At 42.9% G+C, this 24,783-nt stretch overlaps 1 protein-coding gene across 2 annotated transcripts; it reads left to right on the top strand.

Moving 5' to 3' along the window:
* Positions 1–7,812: 7,812 nt before the first annotated feature.
* On the top strand, positions 7,813–21,576 carry LOC139158949 (cryptic protein-like). 2 transcript variants are annotated; one of them, XM_070736286.1, is made up of 8 exons: positions 7,813–7,853; positions 13,905–13,984; positions 14,176–14,311; positions 14,842–14,891; positions 14,979–15,155; positions 16,591–16,705; positions 16,795–16,901; positions 20,668–21,576. In XM_070736286.1, exons 3-8 carry the CDS (start codon positions 14,289–14,291, stop codon positions 20,799–20,801), a joined length of 606 nt encoding a protein of 201 aa, XP_070592387.1. In that variant the 5' UTR covers positions 7,813–7,853; positions 13,905–13,984; positions 14,176–14,288; the 3' UTR covers positions 20,802–21,576. The 2 variants fall into 2 exon arrangements, with proteins under 2 accessions (XP_070592387.1, XP_070592386.1); XM_070736285.1 differs by lacking the exons at positions 7,813–7,853; positions 13,905–13,984 and having other exon boundaries at positions 14,020–14,311.
* The last annotated feature ends 3,207 nt before the right edge of the window (positions 21,577–24,783 follow it).

Here is a 24,783-nt window from a genome sequence, read left to right as displayed (position 1 = left end):
ATAGAACTGGTGTAAAACAAAACATACACAATGATATTGATAATTGTGGTTACTATTATTTAATATATTTATATAGACACACAGAGGGCAGGAAAAGACCTATTGGTCCCTCTAGTCTGCCCTTATAATATTGACTGTATTTTATCTCAGGATGGATATATGTTTAGCCAAACATGTTTAAATTCTGTTCCTGGGGATTTATATACCAAGTCTGCTGGAAGTTTGTTCCAAGGATCTACTACTATTTCAGTAAAGTCGTAGTCCAACTTCAGTACAACTGTTATGGTCAAACATTAATTATTTAAATGTTTGGTAGCCTAGGAAGGTGATGAGGCCCTTGGCCAGGGTAGCTAGGAAGCCCCCCCCCCCGGTGGGGTCCTGCTGGGGGGGATTACGGTTGGTGGCCACCCGGTCCTGGTTTTCTTGGGGGTTTTTCGGGGGGGGGCACCTGTAACCGGGTTTGGCCCCCCGCCGGCTCCTACTGCGGGGGCACGGGCCCCTGGGGCAGTTTTTTGATATGGCCGGGTGTGTCAGGGGCGGGGGGGGTTCGGACCCACCAACGCAGGCCGTAGTGCCTCCGCCCCTTTTGACGGCTTACCCGTCGGGGCCAGGGGTGTTGGGTACGGGGGCCACCACAGTGTGGGACCCGTTCGCTGCATGTCGGGGCTTTGCTGCAACGGGGTTGTAAGCACGCTCGAGGGTTGGTTGAGGGACTACCACCCTCGCTCGAGAGCGGCTGCTCTCTGGCTAGGTTTCTCATGGGGATTCAGGATCCCTTGCATGGGGGGTTTGGGCAAGCCTTCAGGTCCGACAGCCTCAGGTCGGTTGTGGGACTTGAAGGCATTGTTCGGTCCAGAATGGCGGAGGAGGTGGCCGGGGGGAGGGCCCCTTGGGCCCTTCCCGGAGCCGCCCTTCCCGTATCCTGGGGTCCCCTTTCAGGGTGGTCCCCGGAAAGGCGAGTGGTGAATCTAGGTTGATTCACCGCTTGTCTTTTCCTAAAGGGGAGTCAGTGAATGATTTCATTCCTGACGAACTTTGTTCGGTGCGGTACGCATCCGTTGATGCGGCCGTGACCATGGTTAGGAAGTGTGGGGTTGGAGCCCTTATGGGAAAATGCGACAGTGAGTCGGCATTCCGGCTCCTCCCCATACACCCAGACGGATTCGGGCTTCTGGGCTTCCATTTCGAAGGTGGGGTTTTTGTGGACAGGGCACTGCCAATGGGCTGCTCTGTCTCATGCTCTCTTTTTGAGAGTTTTAGCACCTTCTTGGAGTGGGCGCTCAGGAGGCGCGACGGTCTGGGATCGGTCGTTCACTACCTTGATGGGTTCTTGTTGGCGGGGCCTGCGCGTTTAGAGCAATGCTTTGCTCTAATGCTGGTCTTCAAAGCCCTTTGCGCTCTGTTGAGGGGGCCTTTAGCCTCTGAGGGGACCGAGGGCCCCGCCCCCAGGATTACCTTTCTCGGTATTGAATTGGACTCGGAGGTGCAATCTTCCAGATTGCCCCTAGGGAAGTTGCTTAGGATCAGAAGAACGCTCGATGAGGTGCTGGGCTGCCGGAAGGCTACCCTACGGCAGCTTCAGGAATTGGCAGGCATTCTTTATTTTGCCTGTCGGGTGGTTGTTCCTGGTAGGGCTTTTTTCCAGGAGGTTGTAAGATACGATGGAGGGGCTCCGTCTGCCCCATCATCGTACCCGCCTTTGAGCTGGGGTCAGGGTTGACCTCGGCGTGTGGCGGGATTTCTTGGTTAGGTTTAATGGTTTGTCTTTCTGGAGGCACGAGCTTCTTTTGAAAGCTGAGTTGCAGCTCTGCTCTGATGCCGCGGGGACTTGTGGTTTCGGGGTAGTGTTAGGTGACCAGTGGTGCTGGTCGGCATGGCCTCTGGAATGGAGTGCCTCTTCGTTGGTTAAGGACCTTACGTTCTTAGAGCTCTTCCCCTTAATAGTGGCCTTAGAGCTTTGGGGGGAGCAGTTTAGGGACAAGTCCGTGCCCTTTTGGTGTGACAACCTAGCGGTTGTCCATGTGGTGAATGCCCTGTCCTCTAAGAGCGACAGGGTCATGCGGCTTGTCCGTCATTTTGTGCACAGGTCCTTGTCCCTAAACGCATTGTTTTTGGCGAGGCATGTCCCCGGGGTGGATAACGGGGTCGCTGATGCCTTGTCCCGTGGTCAGTTGTCCAGGTTTCGGACCCTGACCCCGTGGGCCTGGGAGTCGCCAGAGGCATTCCCCGGCCACCTTTGGAGTCTGGGGGGGCTCCCGGGCATAGGAGAGTAAAGGTCTGCTGGGCTGTGGCCCTCTCTGTGGTGCCTGGCACTCTAGGGGTTTCGCAGCAGACAGGTGCAGAGTTTGGGGAGTTCAGGCAGGATATGGGTTACCCCTATAGCTGGCCTGTCCCAGTTGTGTACCTGGCCATATTTGTGTCCAGTTTCCGCAGTGTGGCCTTTCAGTTAGGACTTTGAGGTCCAGGTGGCCGGCCTCGCCTTTGTCTAAGGCGGGGGCTGGTTTGTGAATTTATGGTGAGTTCCGCATAGTGAAGATGCGGGACGGCTGGCCAGGGCCTTATCGCTGGTTGCTAGGTCCTTTTGGCCTTCCATCTCATTGCCTTAGTCGGGCGGGTTTGGAGTACAGGGTTTGGCTAGGCCAAGCGTGGATCCCGCCGCTTGTGGGAACGCTCGTTCCGCAGTGGCGCCGCCTCCAGTGCGGTGACGGCGTTCTCGATACTGAGGATTCGGGGATGCCGACCGCTGGCGGTCGACGGCCTGTTTTAGGCTAGGAACGGCCAGTTGAGGGTCCGGGGTAAGATCTTAGGCCAGGGCTCCCTTTGGTCCCCTTCTATTCAACCCCGCCAGGATGGACCGACGGTGTTGCTTTGGGTCATGAGCGCTCCGAGACCGCTCAGCAACACGGTGCCGTCGGGGGTGGGGACCCTGCCGTCGTGGCGGCTGGGTCCTTGTTGTCTGGCGGGGGAGACGGGGTGTGCGGCAGGACGGGGTTTCTACCGCTATGCTGGGTGGGCGGCATCCCATTGCTGCGCCCAGATTGGTCCTGGGAGGGCGGCATCCCATTGCTGCGCCCAGTTGGTCCTGGGAGGGCGGCATCCCATTGCTGCGCCCAGTTGGTCCTGGGAGGGCGGCATCCCATTGCTGCGCCCAGGTGGTGCTGGGAGGGCGGCATCCCATTGCTGCGCCCAGTTGGTCCTGGGAGGGCGGCATCCCATTGCTGCACCCAGTTGGTGCTGTGAGGGCGGCATCCCATTGCTGCGCACAGTTGGTCCTGGGAAGGCGGCATCCCATTGCTGCGCCCAGGTGGTCCTGGGAGGGCGGCATCCCATTGCTGCGCCCAGGTGGTCCTGGGAGGGCGGCATCCCATTGCTGCGCCCAGTTGGTCCTGGGAGGGCGGCATCCCATTGCTGCGCCCAGTTGGTCCTGGGAGGGCGGCATCCCATTGCTGCGCCCAGTTGGTCCTGGGAGGGCGGCATCCCATTGCTGCGCCCAGTTGGTCCTGGGAGGGCGGCATCCCATTGCTGCGCCCAGTTGGTCCTGGGAGGGCGGCATCCCATTGCTGCGCCCAGTTGGTCCTGGGAGGGCGGCATCCCATTGCTGCGCCCAGTTGGTCCTGGGAGGGCGGCATCCCATTGCTGCGCCCAGTTGGTCCTGGGAGGGCGGCATCCCATTGCTGCGCCCAGTTGGTCCTGGGAGGGCGGCATCCCATTGCTGCGCCCAGTTGGTCCTGGGAGGGCGGCATCCCATTGCTGCGCCCAGTTGGTCCTGGGAGGGCGGCATCCCATTGCTGCGCCCAGTTGGTCCTGGGAGGGCGGCATCCCATTGCTGCGCCCAGTTGGTCCTGGGAGGGCGGCATCCCATTGCTGCGCCCAGTTGGTCCTGGGAGGGCGGCATACCATTGCTGCGCCCAGGCGGTGCTGGGTGGGTGGCATCCCATGGCTACGCCCAGTTGTTCGGGGAGGGCGGCATCCCATTGCTGCGCCCCGGTCGCTGGTCTTGCTCTTGGGGCAAGGACCGGTACGGCTTGGGGGTCGGTTGGGGACCCGCCAGGCTTGCGGAAGTCTGCGGTGGCTTCACGTTGTGTGGCCCGCCACGTATGTGGTGCGGTCTTCGATCCCCTGGGGATCTTTGTGGGTCGTCATTTCCCTTAGGGCCATTCACCGGGTCAGGTGTTGAGGCAATAGGGCCCTGGGAAGGGTAGTCAGGGAATTTAGGTGGGGTTGTAGTGGCCCATCCCCTCATCACTGTAGATCGGCCGTGGCTTTACCGGGCCGATGGCGTTCACCTGTCAGTACAGGAGAACGCCATTTTCTTACAGGACCTGCAGCGGTCTCTGCGTGAGCTGGCGCAGCTAGAGGGGGGAGTCGGGGGGCCAAGATAGAGATCTGACCCCCGCTCCGTGGCAGGTTAGGGGCGGAAAATTGGGGGGTGATTTAGCAACCGCGCGTTCTCCCTTGGGCATCTTTGGGGATGATTGACAGGTTCTCTGCAAGCTCATGGAGGGAGCGACTGCCTGAGCGGCTGGGGGGAACCTGTCTTTGGGTCCTGCACCTTTAAATTCCCGGATTCGGGTTAGCCGGTGGGACCCCCCTCATGCAAAGCATGGCAGGGTCGCAGGTGATGGAGTGGTCCCTCACCTGGACTTGCATCGAGATACGCCCATGAGTTGCCCAGGAAGTTTTGCCCTAACGTCATTTCCGCCCCGGAAGTGTTTGTTTGACCCTGCAGGTCCATTTCCGGGTCATAGTTGATTATGCTAATATATGCAAATTTAATGAATAAATTATGCAAATTTATGTTAATAAAAATGACCCAGTTTAAATCCAGCTCTTGTGTCCGTGTCGTTACTCCGTCTCTCCAGCAAATGTTTGTTACTCCTGTATACATCACCTCTAATCTTGTTTTCAAATTTACAACTTTCAGCAAACTCAAAAGACTTAGGCTGGCAGAAACAATTTCATTTATCTGCAGCCTTCATCCTTATTTGAGAGCAGTAAATAGCTAAATTGGCTTTTTTTTAAGGGTTTGATTTAGTTTCCTTCCCTTGCCTCTCATTCAACCCACTGGGGAATTTAACATTCTTAGGCTCTGTTTCAAAACCCATTGAAATCATGTAATCTTCCAAGGCATGTTATTTTATTGGTGGGAAAAAAACAACCACCAAGGAATTTAAAACTACATCAAATTTTAATTTATTTATTTTACTTGTAATTTTTCTTGAAACAGCTTCTGAATTCTAAATTATATAGTCTGGTATCATATAATGGCCTTGTGATTTATGATCACAAGTGAGTCCAATTTTGCAACACCATAATCCCTCATCACTGATTATGCTGGGTAGGACTACTGACAATTATTATGTCTGGAGGATCACAATTTTCCTATGCCTGATGACATGGGGAATTTCTTTTAGATAGTAACTGAACTACCGTTCAACATTAATGATTAATGCTTCATTAATGATGTTCAAAGATTAATTCAACAAATATAAATTCTACCTTTAAATATCTTCATCAGGCAATCTTGAGGTCCATTAAATTATTGCCAAACAAAAGGGAATGACATTTTCCCTTGTTAAATGTTGCCGTGGTCTTCTGTTGAAAACTGAATGACTTTTCTAGGGTCAGTTCTAAGTTGAGTTTCCAATCTTATCTTGTTTAGGAGGAGTGATAAAAGTGAAGGATGAGGAAGGGGCAGATCATTACTGTACTGGTCAGCTTTGGGGCCTGTAGAATTGTTTCCTGATGGACTTTTCTTGACATAAAACATTGGAGGTTATTCAGTATTTCTAATGACAAATTTCTTCCTGGTCAGAAAAAGAAAACAGCAGTTTAACAGATAGCCATACTGCCTACTCCTTCTTTCAGGCAGAATCAGAAGAAGACACATGACAAGATACCGAGAAATATTTCTCAGTTGATTTACAGTGACCTGAACCATTAGATCTTTCACTTAAGACAAACTTCTGATCTTAAGCAAATAGCATGAGGTGTGACATGTCATTCATATTTCTAATATTGCCTCTCTCTGCTGCTGACAAAGAATTGAGATCTGCGCTAGAAATATATCCATTTCAGAAATGGCATTTAAAGAAAGATTACATTTTCTGAAAATGAATAAGTATTCTGACTCGGCATTTGCTTTGCCTCTTCAATTTTAAGATGAAGGGCAAATGCATATCTTGAATGTTGAAGAGAGTTTGGTTCTTATATTTCTTAAGATGATAGCTAGTAAAATAACAGAAACTGTCTACAGACATAAAGAAGTAGGGATACATGGACCTAGCAAAACTTCCCTCAACAATCCTTACCTTCTTCTGTATTCTGCTTAAATTTTCAGAATATGTGTAATTGCCTCTCAATGAGATATCTTGATCATTCTCCTTTCAAATGATAAGTGATGGAAAAGGATGCTCAACATATCTCAAGGAGCAGCAATTATACCTATTGTGAAAGTTTAAGCAAATGTAATCCAAGATACATGTTTATTCATGAACTTATTTTTCTACTTTATATAAATTATACAGTGCATGCCTTAGATACTTGACCCACAATTTAAAAGGATTCATTCTCAAAATAACGTACATTAGAATATATTAATTCTCTTCTTCAATCCCTTTTAATAAATTCCATAGTATTATATTCTAGAATAGAAAAGAATGGAATGGAATGGAATGGAATTCTTTAACTTCTAACAATGTAAAAATAGCAACCTTTTGCCCTTCAAAGATTAAAATAAAAATATAATTATATATTTTTAAAAGATAAGCAATGATGTCAAATTCATAGTCCATGACTCCTGAAAATATAGAAAATAGTCCTTTATCAATCATATACTGTATATCTAACTAATAGTCATAATGATAGTGTGTAGCTTGCAAGATTTGATAGTTTAAAAACATGTGGGTCATTTTTAATATTCTTTGTTTTTGTGTTTGTCAATACCATGTACTGTTTTGGTTAGGTTTCTAATATACACTGCTCAAAAAAAATAAAAGGAACACTTAAACAACACAATATAAGTAAATCAAATTTCTGTGAAATCAAACTGTCCACTTAGGAAGCAACAATGATTGACAATCAATTTCACCTGTTGTTGTGCATATTCAACTTTGCACAGAACAAAATATTCAATGAGAATATTTCATTAATTCAGATCTAGGATGTGTTATTTGAGTGTTCCCTTTATTTTTTTGAGCAGTATATGATAGATAAGCCAGCATAATAATAGTTATGCTGGCGAGTCTGCGTAGAGGGGTGGCATACAAATCTAAATAATAATAATAATAATAATAATAATAATAATAATAATAATTTATTAGATTTGTATGCCGCCCCTCTCCGAGGACTCGGGGCAGCTCACAACAATATAAAATACAATAAACTAATATTAGTAAAAGCTAAAATTAAAACCCCTTAATATTAAAAAACAATCAATACTATACAATCATATCATTCTCAAGTGCTATAGTCAGCAGAGGTGACATAAGTGAGTCTTTAACATCTTGCAGAAGATGGGGAGGGTGGGGGCAATTTGAATTTCCAGGGGGGGAGCTAATTCCAGGGGGGTGGGGCCACCACAGAGAAGGCTCTTCCCCTGGGTCCCGCCAGATGACATTGTTTAATTGACGGGACCCAAAGAAGGCCAACTCTGTGGGACCTAATCAGCCACTGGGCAGAAGGCGGTCCCGTAGGTATTAGCATAGAATGTTAGAAGGAAATAATGATATTGCTTTAAGAGCCAGGCAGCAATTATGGGCTGCAATTTAGTAATATAAGGGAGACAGCTGTGCTGCTCTCTGTTATATTCTCATTCTGTTGTTGCTCTGCATTATGTTCTGCTGCTTTATCATGTAATGTTGGTTATATTGTTGTTTATATATGCTGGTTAAGCATTAATTTCTGAGCTGTGTGCAAGATACTGTATAGAATATACTAAGAGATGTGTGCAAGATACTGTATAGAATATATTATACTGATGTAAGGGTATTAAGAGAATAAGAGAATAGGCTGTGTGCTAATACTAAATGATATATGATATCTATGTGTGTGAAGGAGATAATATATTATATCTGTATTATAATTACTGTGTATATCCTGTAAATAATACCTTTAATATCCTGTTGACTTGTATTGTTGTCTGAACAATCCACCACTGCCACATGTACTCTGGTCACAATACAGTATGTCTAGGCCCAGTGTGAATGCTGACAATGTTTTTAAAAGTAATATTGTGGTCTTATAATTGACAAATACTGTACATCAGGGGTGTCAAACTAGATTCCATTGAGAATCACATCAGAGTTGTATGATGGGTCTCTCCGTGGGTGGGTGCGGTGGCCTGGGTGGACATGCTAGCTTGACATCACTTGTGTCTGGGCACCTGTGGTGGCCCAAGGGCTCCATTTTTGGCCAGAGGGCTTCTGCAGCCCTCTGCCAGCACAAAATGGAGCTTGGGGGGGGCACATGAGCCCCATTTTCAGCTGCAATGGCCTCTTGCAGCCGTCTGCCAGTGTAAATGGAGCTCTGTTTTTGCTAGCAGAAGGTTGCAGGTGATTGCAGCTGAAAACAGGGCCTGGGGGACTTTGTTGAGCTCTCTTTTCACTGACAAGGGCATCGTGGGTTAGACCTTTACTGTTTCCTGGGTAGACCCGTGGGCAAGATCTAAGTACCCTGTGGCCCAGATCTGGCCCACGGGCCTTGAGTTAGTTAGTTAGTTAGTTAGTTAGTTAGTTAGTTAGTTAGTTAGTTAGTTAGTTAGTTAGTTCGTTCGTTCGTTCGTTCGTTCGTTCGTTCGTTCGTTCATTTATTTATTTATTCATTCATTCATTCATTCATTCATTCATTTATTTGTATGCCGCCCCTCTCCGCAGACTCGGGGTGGCTCACAACAGCGATAGAACAATTCATAATAAATCTAATAATTTAAAAACATTTTAAAAACCCCATTATTAATATATACAAACATACCATACATAAATTGTATAGGCCCAGGGGAAATATCTCAATTCCCCCATGCCTGGCAGCAAAGGTGGGTTTTAAGGCGTTTACAGAAGGCAAGGAGGGTGGGGGCAGTTCTAATCTCCGGGGGGGGCTGATTCCAGAGAGTCGGGGCCGCCACAGAGAAGGCTCTTCCCCTGGTACCCGCCAAACGACATTGTTTAGTCGACGGGACCCGGAGAAGGCCAACTCTGTGGGACCTAATCAGTCGCTGGGATTTGTGCAGCAGAAGGCGGTCCCGGAGATATTCTGTACATCATAACAGCAAATTTGAACTCCAAATCACCATCATCTGGCTTATGTGGTGCTCCTCCAAGTTTTCAGTAATACTAGAGTGGTCCATGAAATGGAAAAGGCTACGAATCATTAGATTATAGACCATTTCATTAGTTTGTGATTTGGCTGATTAACTGGCAGATGCATGTAGCTTGGGAACTGTGGACATTCAAATGATCATTATTTCGAAAATGTTGGTGCCTCTAGCACTGTTTCCTAAATACAATAGGCTACTTTATGCATTCCATTACCATCTGATCCCACTGGTGATTGTTATTCCACTTGCTGCATACTTAGTTGCCAATTGAGCATAAAATTCTTCTGGAAAATGAGGAAACCCAGGGGAATATATGTCATCATCATTAACCTTCAAACTGTTGCAAGATTTCGTTATTTTGTTGCAAAAGGCTTACACGATTAGCTCTCTAAAAATGAAATTGTGCCAATTATCTTATCCGATCCTCACAAATTTGAAATAAAGTGATTCAATCTTTTGTTTAGGAGAGAAAGACCTCTGAGGCTAGAATGGTTTATGAAATAAAACTAAAATAGATTTAAACCTATCTTATCATAGCAATCAAAACCTGAGATCCTCAAAGAACTGAACAAATATTTACCTGTATTTACATTACCAAATTACAGAAACAAATGTAAAGTATCTGAACTAAGGAGAGCTGTATCTTTCCTTAAGTATCCAATTTGTATTTATACAGTAAAAATATACTGCAAGGTAAAATGCATTAAAAACACCACCTCCCACCCCCCAAAAATGACTGTACCTTTTTGCAATTATGGCATTTTGCAATTATGGCATATTAGCTATGTTAGAATTTTATAGCTTGTTGGGTGTATTTTTCCCCTCTTAGCAATGCCTTTTCTTTATTTTATTTTTGTTGCTATGGTATTTGTAGGTATGTCACAATCTGAATTGTGGTGGTATGGAAAATATTTGGTTATTTTCTTTGAATGCAGAATAGAATAGAATAGAATTCTTTATTGGCCAAGTGTGATTGGACACACAAGGAATTTGTCTTGGTGCATATGCTCTCAGCATACATAGAAGAAAAAGATACATTTGTCAAGAATCATGTGGTACAACACTTAATGATTGTCATAGGGGTCAAATAAGCAATGAAAAAACAATCAATATTAATAAAAATCTTAGCATACAAGCAACAAGTTACAGTCATACAATCTTAAGTGGGAGGAAAAGGATGATAGGAATGATGAGAAAAACTGGTAGAAATAGAAGTGCAGATTTAGTAAAAAGTCTGACAGTGTTGAGGGAATTATTTGTTTAGTAGAGTGATGGCGTTCGGGAAAAAACTGTTCTTGTGTCTAGCTGTCTTGGTGTGCAATGCTCTGTAGCGATGTTTTGAGGGTAGGAGTTGAAACAATTTGTGTCCAGGATGCGAGGGGTCAGTAAATATTTTCCCCACCCTCTTTTTGACTCGTGCAGTATACAGGTCCTCAATGGAAGGCAGGTTGGCAGCAATTGTTTTTTCTGCAGTGCTGAAGTCTGTGTCGGTCCTGTTGGGTTGCAGCATACATAAAAGAAAATATTTTTTTGTCAAGAATCCTGAGTAACAACACTTAATTACTTAAAAGCACATAACTGTACTCTCTGGGGGAATCAATTCCATGTTTTCTGTCTCTTAATCATTGCTATACTCTAAATGTTGGACACTAAACTCCCAAGTGTGAGATGATGTGGTGTAATAATTTTAATTTAAAAATATGTGGGCTTTTCCCATGGAGTTTTTTATTCCCGAATTCATTGGGTCTAACCACCAACTGCTTAGGTGACCTAACCAGAATGGAATCTTTCAGTTGGTGACTATTTTAGGACTTTGGGGGAACGGGCTATGTCATGTATATAGGTTGTCCTCAACTTAGGACGGCAATTGAGCCCAACATTTATGTTGCTAAGTGACATTTAAGTGAATTTTGCCTCAGGTCATGAACTTTCTTGTCACAGTTTGTTAAGGGAATCACTGCAGTTGTTAAGTTAGCAATACGTTGTGAAGTGAATCTGACTTTGTCAGAAACTCACAAAAAGTGATCACCTGACCCTGGGACATTGCAACAGGCATAAATACGAGCCAGTTGCTAAACCTCCTAATTTAGGTCATGTGATGACAGAGATGCTGCAAAACCCATGTGGAAAATGATCATAAATCTTTTTTACCCCCAGTACATTGTAACTTTGAACAGTCGCCCAACAAGTGAACGTTGTAAGTCAAGTATTATTCATCAGACAGAACTCTACTATGGAAAAGTTGTTCCTATTGAAATGATGCCCAGATTTTCAGTCCCAGTTTTCCCAAGTTAAACTGAAGATATACCGAATTGTAAAGTTTTAATTTTTTTAAAGTTTTAAAATTTTGAAGAACACGTGTGTGCAAGATTTTTGCTTCTGCGCATGCAGAAATCTCTTGCGCATCCCCTCATGGGATTTTTCTTCCTGTGCATGCGCAGAAGAGAAAAACACACTGGGCCACATTTACACACACACAAGACTCTTGAAGCTGCATGCACAGCCCACCACTAGCAGCAGGATTAATCTGACCCTGCATGGCATGTGTTAAATTTTAACTCTACACTTTCTCTTGGAGTTCCAGATAGTTTATACAGGAAACCTACAAGGTAGTTTTTGAGTGATGGTTGACTCAGTCATCCAGTAAGCTTCCATAGCTGAGGGATAACTTGAACTTCAGTCTCTCCAGTGCTAATCCTTCCTTGTGTGCATACTGTCTTAAGTCTTCTTTAAGCTGTTTCTCCCTTATTCTGGCCAAGGGAGATGTCAAGAGGGCTCAGTGATCTGAAATAGAAACAAAAGAGGCAGGACAATAAATGCCATGTCCATTTTTCTACTGTGAAGCAGGATCAGTTTGATTTCTGGTGTGTTTTTCTTAAGTGCAGAAAAATTGTGAGTGCATAATTGATATTTTATGCAACTCCTTTTAAAAGACAAGCCACAAGCACTTTGAAGACACTTTGCGTTAATTTTTTAAAAAGGGATGGCTACATAACCAAGTTTTGAGCCATCCTTTTCTTTGATGAAAACATGTTACCTTTAACAGATGATTAACAGAGTTGGAAGGGACCTTGTAGGTCATCTAATGCTGGCTGGGGAATTCTGGGAGTTGAAGTCCAGATCTCTTCAAGATGCCAAGGTTGGGAAACACTGATCTAATCCAACCCGCCACCCTCCCTGTTCAAGCAGGAGACCCTACACCATTTCTGACAAATGACAGTCCAATTCTTCTTGAAAGTCTCCAGTGATGAAGCTCCCACAATTGCCGAGGACAGGCTGTTCCATTGGTTGATTGTTCTCACTGTCAAAAAGTTCATTCTTATTTCTAGGCTGAGTCGCTCCTTGATCAGTTTTTATCCGTTATTCCTTGTCTGTCCTTCAGGTGCTTTGGAGAATAGCTTGACCGGCCCATCCTCTCTGTGGCAGCCCCTCAAATATTGGAAGACTGTTATCATGTCTTCCCTGGTCCTAACCATACTCACTTCTTGCAACCACTCTTCATATGTTTTGATTTCCAGTCCCCTAATCATCCTGGTTGCTCTCCTCTGCACTCTTTCTAGAGTCACAACATCTTTTTAATAGTTTTTCTATAGAAACTATACTATAGACACAATCTGAAGTTAGTTGGGGGAAGATCAAAAGCAACGTGAGAAAATATTATTTCACTGAAAGAGTAGTAGATTTTTGGAACAAACTTCCAGCAGACGTGGTTGGTAAATCCACAGTAACTGAATTTAAACATGCCTGGGATAAACATATATCCATTGTAAGATAAAATACAGGAAATAGTATAAGGGCAATCTAGATGGATCATGAGGTCTTTTTCTGCCGTCAGTCTTCTATGTTTCTATGTTTCTATGTTTTTATATGTCCATCATTTAATCATAAAGAACTATGACCATATTTTATTATCATATTTATTTTGTCAAGTACGTATTGGTAGTATACAAAGATATAATAATGTTTATATACATGATACTAGTAAGAGAGAATCATTAAGACAGGGGGGTGCTGGTGCACTTAAGCATGCCCCTTACTGACCTCTTAGGAATCAGGTGAGGTCAACAGTCTAAGGGTAAGGTTTTGGGGGTTAGGTGATGATACCACAGAGTCAGATAGTGAGTTCCATCCATGCATAAACTACTCAGTTACTTAAGTCGTGTTTCCTGCAGTCGAGTTTGGAGCGGTTTAAATTTGTATCTGTTGTGTGCTCCTGTGTTGTTGTGGTTGAAGCTGAAGTAATTGTTGACAGGAAGGACGTTGTAGCAGATGATTTTATGGGCTATGCTTAGGTCCTGTTGAAGGCAATTTGGAATAAATTCCTGGAGTAACTTTCTGAATCTCTATGATAACCAATGGCAAAGAGTCTTTTACAAGGACATAGAAATGGACATCTTCTTCCTCTTTGTGGTATAGTAAACATCACCTGCCTGTGGACTATTCCACAATTTAAAAGTGCAGAGAGCCCTTGTCCTCCCTTGTACTTAACCTTCTCCTGCTCTTAAAAACCCACCCTCTTTCTTGCAAGCAAGAATGAAATATTATTGGCACAGGTAATGGCCCATTATTCTTCTTCTTTACTGTAAAACAGGGCAATTTATCAGTACCAACCTACTAGTTGAAGACCAATGCTAGAAGACTCCTTGGGAAAGAGAAGCTCAACCTCCTGCTGTGAGTGTGAAAGGTTGCTCCTCCCCCAGCAAGATGTGTTTATGGAGGGGAGGGGTAGGAACTAACCCACTTTAGAATGGACTGTTCCTCTCTGAAAATCTTACCACAGAAGAGCTTCTAGATTTAGAAGGCTTGTGCCCCTGGAGGAAATGAGAAACAGCTTTAAAAAAAGGTTCTTCTTCGTTTATTAGTCCATCCTAATCACAAGAAGCAGCCCCTTTTGGGGTGAGCAGTCTGGACCACATTTACCTGGAAGGAGCATTAGAACTCAAGTTGGCTTGAAGGACAAAAACATCTTTACAAAATGTATTGGAGGCAAAATACCAGGTAGGTTTGCATTTTTATACCCTTATAATTGAGCTGTATTCAGTCATGCATCTTCTACTCTTGATATACACAAAGGCAAAATTGTAATCCACCTAGAAGCAAGAGATTGCACATTTTGGTTCTACTGAAAGTAAAATATAATTTCCAGGACTATTGTCTTTTTATAATACAGTGCTTTGCTTAGGTAAGAGGGCTAAAAATGTGATTTTGAAACAATTATCTCAGTAACAATGAAAAGAATAGAACTATTTAGCTGGGATCTTATAACTATGTATAATAATGGCTTATTCATACCCTAGGATTGTGTTGCTCTTAGAAAGAAGTCTCAGACCATTCAATTTGACTTTACTCTCTATATTGAGCATCAGATTGCCTTGTCTGTAATTAAGTCTGCCTTCTAAATATAATTATCCAGTAGTAAAATTCAATAAATTTCATTAGTCCTAGTTTTGGGGGTAAACTGAATGCCCTTTTCTCACACCTACTTTCTTCATAATGAACTAATGTCTGTGTATAATTTGCCTCTCCAGGTTTATTTTAACAATCATTCTGGTTTTGCAGAATACTAATTTTGGAGAAGGTGAGTAGTTTTCCCATAATTTGGTTCCAATTTTACTTTCTGAAAAATGTTACACTTCTATATTCTTCTTTGTTTGCATCCCACCAGGCCTTAAAAAAGATGACACTCCTGACTCTGAAGGAAATGTGGATGACATTATTCAAAAGCTAAGTGAAAAAGAGAGAGCCACCACATTAAAGGTCTTCAGGGTTATGAATCACAGCTCCGAGTATAAAATGCAGTTCCATTCAAGACCAATTGTACCTTTCACTGGGCTAACAAAGAGTAAGTTACTTTCTTTATGTTCACATGCCCCCTAAATCTTGATATCTGAATTTATTATAGCAACAGATTTCTTCAATCTATTGCCTGTAACACCAGTTAGCTGACATGAACTTAGCAGAGAGGCCTGGGTTCAAATCCTTGTTCTGTCATGAAATGTATTAGCCAGTCCTATCCATAGTCATTTTGTACTACCTTTAATTTTAGGCATGAGGTCTTTAGAGCAAGCATTCAGTTTTACTTTTGCTCACCTCTGGGGAATGTGGTAAGGATAAAATATATGATTTACAATAAATATGCAATAAATACACATGATGAACAAATGGACATACAGTTTGTCCATTGAAAATTCTGTTTCTCCAAAATAACTTCTTATCTGCCCTGGACAGTGGGCAAGATAGAATGAGATTTTTAAAAATTTTGTTTTTTATTCAATTTATGCACTGCCCTGCTCATAAAAAGATGGGTTTCTGCACTGTCTTTTGGTTACTAGAATTTCTGCAGAGTTCAGCTGTAATTCAGTGTAGCCTTTCTTTACAGTGCTTGGGGGGGCGGGGGGGCGGGCAAAATGCTATGAAAACTTTGTAAATAATATTACTGAGGCTTAAGCTACAACCCTTATATATACTCAATTATAGTCTACTGAGCCAGTGGTGTACTTTAAAAAAATAAATACCGAGAAACTGCTCCGTAGGCAGTTAATCCTCTATATGTTTAGAGATCCTAGGACTTTGGATGCTTAAGATTATAATTCATATGTTTCTTGCACTAGGACATTTAATCGGGGTACCAAATTATAGTTACAAATTGTAATTTTGTGACACAGTTTCTGAAATGTGACCAAAAAAAAAGATCCAGTTGCTTACTTCTGAAAATGTTGATCTCTGTGTCTAGGATAGACCTAGGACAGTTTCATTTGCAATAACTCTTTCTGCCAAACAAATTAGGAGATAGGCATATTGCAGCATAATGTTTCTATGATAGTTAAAACATGAATAGATAATAGAATATATATACATATACATGACTGATTTTATTCAAATAGCTAAAATAAGATGATAAATCTTTACCCATTTGGCAAAAGATAATGTGTTTCTTTCTTGGGATGAGTATCAATTACTGCTATTTTCAAAAGCAAGTATGATTATTACCTTCTGCTGGAGTGAAAGCTGCAGTTTGACATGAAGCTTCTGCAGGCGAACAAGTCATGGGGTGGTGTTTGGCCATGCAGTAATCTCTAGCAGTTTGCTTTTAATCCTTATCTAAACAATCTGGGCTTAGCTGAACAAACAGCCTTAACAGGCAGCTAATTTTATGGTCCCCTTAAGGCCAATAGAACCAGGCCTTTGGAAGCTAGGAAGACTTGGCAAAAGCAAGTGAAAAAAGAAGGTTCAAAGAAGTCTGTTTCTTTGTCAACTATGGGCCATTCATTTTTCAGGTCGGACCCTTAACCGTCACTGTTGTAAGAATGGAGGAACTTGCATTCTGGGAAGTTTTTGTGCGTGCCCCGAATACTTTGTTGGGAGATTCTGCGAGCACGATGAGCGGAAAAGGTAAAGAAGGTACATATGTTTTGGGGTGATTATGGCATGTTCAATGAAACTTGGAAATAAGGTTGCATCTTCTGATTTGTCTTCGGCAGCGACTGTGGCCCATTCGTGCATGGAGAATGGATATGGAAGAGTTGTCAGCTGTGTCGATGTGCTTATGGTGTTTTCCAGTGTTTATCCGAACAAAGACAAAACTGTGGTAAGAAGACACATCACTGGGGTGAAACATTTTATTTATTTATTTATTCATTCATTTGTCCAATACACAAATACATAGGAAGAAAAATAGACATGTAGTAATATATATAAGGGTAAAGTGAACTTAGAGGAGAGAAAGAAAGAAAATATATATGATAAGTGAGAGAAAGGAAAGACAATTGGACAGGGGACGGAAGGCACACCAGTGTACTTATGTACGCCCCTTACTGGCCTCTTAGGAACCTGGAGAGGTCAATCGTGGAGAGTCTAAGGAAGAAGTGTTGGGGGTTAGGGGTTGACACAATTGAGTCCGGCAATGAGTTCCACGCTTCGATAACTCGATTGTTGAAATCATATTTTTTACACTCAAGTTTGGAGCGGTTCGTATTAAGTTTGAATCTGTTGCGTGCTCTTGTGTTGTTGCGGTTGAAGCTGAAGTAGTCATTGACCGGTAGGACATTGCAGCATATGATCTTGTGGGCAATACTCAAATCGTGTTTTAGGCGCCGTAGTTCTAGGCTTTCTAGGTCCAGGATTGTTAGTTGATGAAAAAAGAAGAAATCAAGAGTCCTATATCTGAAACATGAACACATTTATAAGGCATAAATTATTCTGAAGTAAAGTTTAGGTTATTTAATTGTCAGGTTATTTAGATGTCAGTTGTTTTGTAGTTCTCATTGCAAAAGACTAAAGGAGAAGCTATACATTAATTCTTAGGGGCTACTCTGAATTGAATTTGTCTCGCTAAGTTCAAATCAAATATGATTTCTGTCAGCTTGTTGAGGTACCGCTTTGTTCTATATCTCCACTTTATATGGAACACTTTCCAAAATGTCACCGCATTTGTCTATATCAATGGATTTCTTTTTCTTCTCAGAGGATTTAATGTAGCCTTCTAGACCAGGCCTTCGATATCAGGTTTAGACAAGAAAGGGCCTTCTCAGATATTGTGGACCAGGGCTATTAAACTCCTGGCCCACCGATACATCCCATGCTGGCCATACCCCCACCTGGTTTAGTGAAGAGGAAAAAGTGAGTTTTGCCCCATTTTACGACCTTTTTTGCCATAGTCCTTAAGTGAATCAAGGCGGTTGATCAGTCAGTTAGGTGTTTCTTAAGTGAATCTGGGTTACCCATTGACTTTGCTTGTCAAAAGGTGATCACATGATTCCAGGGTACTGCAACTGTAATAAATGTGAGTCAGTGGCCAACTATATGAATTTAGATCATGTGACCATGATGATCTAAACAGTCATAAGTGTGAAAAATTATTTCAGTGAGGTAACTTTGGTCACTAAATGAACTGTTGCAAGCTGAGGACTATTTTTAGTTGAGAGAAGCAATTATCATAATCCCTTCAGATCTTGACTACTCTTTGTTTTTTAAAGGTAGTTATACAGTATATGTCCCACATTCAAATACCTCATTGTCTTTTCACTATACATTGGGCAATTCGGTTTGAAAAGGAACTAGCTCCACTCATGCCTACCTTCTATTTATACATAAAAAGTGCACTTTTTTTTTTTACTGTGCAGTCCCAAATCTGAGTGGAGGTAGGGGAAGAGGTTTTTTTTTTTTTAAATACCCTCAAGAAAGTTTTGGTAACTTCCTGGAAAATTCCCTGCAGTTTTCTTGGTGAGATTCCATAAGTGGTTTGCCAGTACCTGCTTCTTATGTTGAAAGCGTGTCTGCAAAAGGCCCTTAAGAATATTTTTTCCCTATATAACTGAGGTGACAGAGCTATGTTTCTAGATGTATTCCTTGCAATTCATTCCTTCCTTCCTTCCTTCCTTCCTTCCTTCCTTCCTTCCTTCCTTCCTTCCTTCCTTCTGAGGTGGATAAAATGAAGACCCGGATTGTGGGGGCAATATGCTGGCTCTGTTAAAAAGTGCTATTGCTAACATGTTGTAAGCCTCCCTGAGTCTAAGGAGAAAGGCGGCATAAAAATTGAATGAATGAATGAATGAATGAATGAATGAATGAATGAATGAATATAAAATAAAATAAAATAAAATAAAATAAAATAAAATAAAATAAAATAAAATAAAATAAAATAAAATAAAATAAAATAAAATAAAATAAAATAAAATAAAATAAAATAAAATAAAATAAAATAAAATAAAATAAAATAAAATAAAATAAATAAATTGTTCATTTAAAAATCATTCCTTCCCCCTCCCCCCAATCTACATTTACAAACATCACAAGCAAGCATCCATTAGATGAAGCAGAGTTCTTGCCAGAGGACTTGTTAATTTTTCTGTCCCTGCTTCATGTGTTGTGGCACAAAAACCTTACATACTGGGAGGGACAGGATACACTTTATGTAAGAATTTGCCTCATATCACATTTATCCTATGGCTAATTTACATAAGTGAGATCAATAAAAGAGAATATAGCTCAGGGATGAAACGAAGGGTCCTTTGGTGCCATCAGTGCACTCATAAATAGGGTCATTTAATTTTGTATTAGCATCATATGGTCCATTCAGACAGTTATTAGGTCAAGCAGTGCATCCTCTCTTTTTTTGTGCCTGCAAGTCATTGTTGACTCCTGGCAATGCTCTTGACCAGTCCTTGTAGTTTTCTTGACAAGGTTTTTTTGGGAATGGTTTAGGTTTATTGGATTTATATGCCGCCCCTCTCCGCAAACTCGGGGCGGCTCACAACAATAATAAAAAACAGTACAGTACACAATACCAAATCCAATGCCCACCCATCCAGATTCCAATTGAAATTAATAATCTCATAAAAAAACAGTATATATAAAAAACAGGCACACAGTCAGTCAATCAACAAAACAACATGGGCAAGGGGGAGGTGTTTTAGTTCCCCCATGCTTGACGGCAAAGGTGGGTCTTAAGGAGTTTACGAAAGGCAGGGAGGGTGGGGGCAATCCTAATCTCAGGGGGGAGCTGGTTCCAGAGGGTCGGGGCCCCCACAGAGAAGGCTCTTCCCCTGGGTCCCGCCAGACGACATTGTTTAGTCGACGGGACCCGGAGAAGGCCAACTCTGTGGGACCTAACCGGTCGCTGGGATTCGTGCGGCAGGAGGCGGTCCCGAAGATATTCTGGTCCGGTGCCATGAAGGGCTTTGTTTTGCTATTGCCTCCTTCCAAGAGTTGAGAGAGAGAAAGACTGGCCCAAGGTCATCCAGTTAGCTTCATGCTTAAAGTAGGATTAGAACCAATTTTATTTCCAACTTGATAACTTTAACCACTACACCAAACTTGCTGTCGCAAAATCCCCTTATATGAAACAAAACCCGTTGGAATGTCTAGATAGCAATGTGTTATCATTGTTAAAAAGAAAAGCAAAAAAATTATGTTGCAACATGTTTGTAAGCCATTTATCTAACACCACTTTTTAAAGTCTAAATCTTGCTCCCAGTAATCATGTTAGGAATGTGTATGATTGCTGGTGATTTCCTGTACAATATTTGATGTGGAGCCTTGTCAACACTTTATAAGTGTTAATCTCATATTGTTTTCTGTTTTCCTTATCTCTTAGCAATGCTTCTTAACTAGTGATTCGTATTTACTTTTGATTGTGATGTGATTAATGATAAGTTACCATTAATTGGTTTAAAATGTTCCTATGGGTCCCATTTGCACCTCTCCTCTGAGAATTCAACAGCCATTGATTCTATACTGTTTTATTTCGTATTTTACTTAAGTACTTCCAGAGGACCTTAGAGAAAATTACTAAGTATTGTTGAAAGAATTTGTATGCAGATTTCCTTAACTAACCCCCCCCCCCTTTTTTTCAGTTTTAAATGGAGAAGAGGAACTCATCTATTTAACTTCAAATTGTCCAAGATTACAGAAAACAATATGCTTTCTTATTCTCCTACTAGGCTGCTTTTTTACTTGGTTCAGTTCAAAGATTTTCTATCACCTTTGAAGGTCTCACTTATTTGGACTGGAAATCCTGCAGATGGATCTGCAGAATGTGAAAAGGCAAGAAACAAAGACTGTTGTTGAATTTCTATTATTTATTTACCTGTTGAACAGGAATGCTTTAGGATATTTACTTCTTTTCATAAAATTCCAGTTACACATTTCTATGGTGAAATCACCCTTAATTATCTCATTCCAATAGTGTTTGCTAGATAATATCAATGAGAAAAGATGCAGATACTTTGCTATGAAGGATTTGTATAAGACCTAATTCAACCCAGCCATTTCTTAATGACCCCTCAAATAGTCAAATTTCAGCTCCCTTATTAAAATTGCAGTCCCACGATATTTCAGAAGCATCACACTGAGAATGCTTCTGTGTAAACAAATCTGCATCAATGAAAAATAAAAGCAAAATATTTAAGTAAGCTCAGTTCCTAGTGATCTGAGAGATACTCTCTTTTTTTCTGGCACTATGAAAATAATTTCTGATTGCCACCTTGATATTTCCCCCCCAACTTCCCATTTTAGCCTTCCTACCCCATGAAAGTTTCCTAGTATTTTCCCATCCAATATTAACCAAAAACACCAGTGGTGTTTGATATATTGGTTCCATGTTAAACCAAAGGTTAAATTATTGTTAATAAAAACTAGTACAGTAATGTTGCACAAATACTACTTCTGTTTGAATCAGATTTAAGCAGTATAAAACTTTATCTGTTGCAATATTGTGGAAGGAAACTTGGGTATTCTATGACATTAAATATTCTCAAATAGTGTGTCTGTCTAGCTCTCTTTATGAAAGGTAAATGAACAATTTGGTTTCTCTTTTTCAATTTCATGTTATCAGTTACATTACATCCCTTATTACATTGTTAGCAATGTGTAAATTGATCTGGTTTTAATTCAGGTAAATGTGTTCATTGATACATCAGCTCTATTCTCTGCTTTAATCTGTAAAATTAAAGACAAGAATCTATTTCTTTTTAAAATATCTCAATGGAAGTGCACATTTAATATAATTTTAACACATTGTATTAATATAAATTACTTATTTCTAATTGCTTTCTCTAAGCATTAATTTTAAATTAAATGTATTTTAATGCATCCTTGAAGTCAATAATTGGTATATTTGGCAAATATAAAGGCTTGTAAATCAAAATTCATATATTGTGATATGTTAGGTTTATGTCAGAATTCATAAAAGACAAATGTTTCAGTTCTCTCTAGCTAAGGTAAAATCTCCTATACTGGAAATTTGTTTCAATCCACTCTGTTCCAAACCACCATATGGTTGGTCATGTTTACACAACATGTTTGACTATATTTGGTTTTCTTGTCTACATGCTAAAAGTAATCCAGAGGACCAACTAAGATCCTTGTGGACCATGAAGCTTGAATAACTTATTGGAGCTTTAACTGACTCTTGCAAGAGTGGTCTCTAGAGGTCTGCAAAAATGAGGTCTTAAGAAACCTATTTTCTAGGGTGAGAAAAGGAGAAATGACAGACCTGTTTTTGTAAAAAACAAAAACAAGTCTCCTAATTGATTTGAGGGTATCAGAGATTACATGTTGCCAGCACATGAGGAGAACTGTTAACTTTCAGCTGGAAATTGCATGTAACAATCTAGTTGACTGCATTGATTTCTTTGTGTGTCAGAAATCTTTGGTGTAAGTTAATTTGATAGCTATTTGATATATGATTCCATTCAATATTGTCTTAGCCTCTATTACATAATTAGAAGTGTCAAAACAGATCAATATGTCATACATTCAGTTCCTCATGCATGGCTTTAAAAAAAAAATAATAATGCCTCCAAGCTGAAAAATTGGAACAATGTTATACTTACTTTGTTTCCATGAGCCTGTACTGTTTCTTACATGCATCTGATGCTTTGCTGGAGAGACGGAGTAACGACACGGACACCAGAGCTGGATTTAAAATTGGGTCATTTTTATTAACATAAATTTGCATAATTTATTCAAATACTTTGCATAAATTAGCATAAACAACTATGACCCGGAACTGGACCTGCAGGGTCAAACAAATACTTCCGGGGCGGAAATGACGTTATGCCAGTAAACATTCCTGGGCAACACATGGGCGTATCTCGATGCAAGGTCCAGGTGAGGGCCAGGCCGTCACCTGTGACCTTTTCTGCCATGCTGTGCATGAGGGGGGTCCCACCGGCTAACCCGAATCGGGGAATTAAAGGTGCAGGACCCAAAGACAGGTTCCCCCCAGCTGCTCAGGCAGAAACTCCCTCCATGAGCTTGCAGAGAACCTGTCAATCATCCCCAAAGATGCCCAAGGGAGAACGCGCGGTTGCTAAACCACCCAATTTTCCGCCCCTAACCTGCCTACCCAAATGACCAAAGGTAAGCCAATTAACCTAATTAATGCAAGCACCCCCTAACCGCACAGCCATCACCCCAGTGTGGAATGGGCGAAAAAACAGCTCAGCTAAGAGGCAGAACTGCAAAAAATTCCCATTCGGCCCCCTAAGGGCGACCCCTAAGCACACTGCAAAATAGTGGAGAGCGGGCGGGTGTCTGCTCTGTAGCTTGGTCCGGGCGAAAAGGAAGAGCCCCGGGCCTGCTCGCCCTTATATAGGGCAAGCAGGCCCCGCCCGGACCAATCAGGGGCCTGGCCAATCAGGCCCCGATCTCCCGAGCGAAGTCTCGCATCACGAGACTTCGCCCGGGATCCAAGATGGCGGCCGCCATGAGGGACCGTGTCTCCCGGTCCCTCCAGCAAAGCCTGCCTGCCGGGTAAGTCCGGCGCTGTCATTGCTGGAGAGACGGAGTAACGACACGGACACCAGAGCTGGATTTAAAATTGGGTCATTTTTATTAACATAAATTTGCATAATTTATTCAAATACTTTGCATAAATTAGCATAAACAACTATGACCCGGAACTGGACCTGCAGGGTCAAACAAATACTTCCGGGGCGGAAATGACGTTATGCCAGTAAACATTCCTGGGCAACACATGGGCGTATCTCGATGCAAGGTCCAGGTGAGGGCCAGGCCGTCACCTGTGACCTTTTCTGCCATGCTGTGCATGAGGGGGGTTCCACCGGCTAACCCGAATCGGGGAATTAAAGGTGCAGGACCCAAAGACAGGTTCCCCCCAGCTGCTCAGGCAGAAACTCCCTCCATGAGCTTGCAGAGAACCTGTCAATCATCCCCAAAGATGCCCAAGGGAGAACGCGCGGTTGCTAAACCACCCAATTTTCCGCCCCTAACCTGCCACAGGAGCGGGGGTCAGATCTCTATCTTGGCCCCCCGACTCCCCCCTCTAACTGCGCCAGCTCACGCAGAGACCGCTGCAGGTCCTGTAAGAAGATGGCGTTCCCCTGGTCAGACAGGTGAACGCCATCATCACGGTAGAGCCATGGCTGGTCTATTGATATAAGGGGATGAGGTATTACTACTCCACCCAACTCTCAAACTGTTTTACCCATAGCCCTATTCACCCGTCGCCTAGCCCGGTGAATGGCCCTAAGGGGAGAGGCGTCCCTCCAAACAAGCCTAGGTAATAGTTCTGACCACACCACTTGCGTGGTGGGCCAGACCTCACGAAGCCTTCACAGGTCTTCGCGTGCCTGGATGATCAGCGCCAGGCCTCCCAGTATGCGCAGGTCATTGCCACCTAAGTGCAATACCAGCCACCTGGGTGCGGCCACAGGACACTGCCCACCCAAACCCACTTGGGAACGACTCCAGGAGCCGCCCCCCATATTGCCGGGCGCAGCCACCAAATGCTGACCGCCCAGCACACCGGTAGGAGACCCTCCCACCGCATACCTCTCCGGCCCATCCAGGTAACCCTGACCCACCGCCCCAGGGACGGCTGGGTCCCGACAGCGCTCCTGGCCGCCAGGCGGCCGGCCCAGCAAATCATGCTGTGGCCACACAGCAGCGCCGTCGGTGTCACGTCAGCCTGGGGACCTGCAAGAGGAAACACACGCAGAGAGGTC

Source organism: Erythrolamprus reginae, chromosome 2, assembly GCF_031021105.1.
Source record: "Erythrolamprus reginae isolate rEryReg1 chromosome 2, rEryReg1.hap1, whole genome shotgun sequence".
Taxonomy (NCBI): Eukaryota; Metazoa; Chordata; class Lepidosauria; order Squamata; family Dipsadidae; genus Erythrolamprus; species Erythrolamprus reginae.
Note: the sequence above shows the minus strand (reverse complement) of the source record. Positions and strands in the feature narration are given on the sequence as shown.

What these genes read in the sequence shown, in the direction of transcription:
- LOC139158949 (XM_070736286.1), top strand. Translation starts at nt 14,289, where the DNA reads ATGTATTGGAGGCAAAATACCAG. An exon ending in TATTGGAGGCAAAATACCAG is followed by an intron (nt 14,312 to 14,841) that starts GTAGGTTTGCAT and finishes TTGCCTCTCCAG; the next exon opens with GTTTATTTTAACAATCATTC. An exon ending in CGAACAAAGACAAAACTGTG is followed by an intron (nt 16,902 to 20,667) that starts GTAAGAAGACAC and finishes CCTTTTTTTCAG; the next exon opens with TTTTAAATGGAGAAGAGGAA.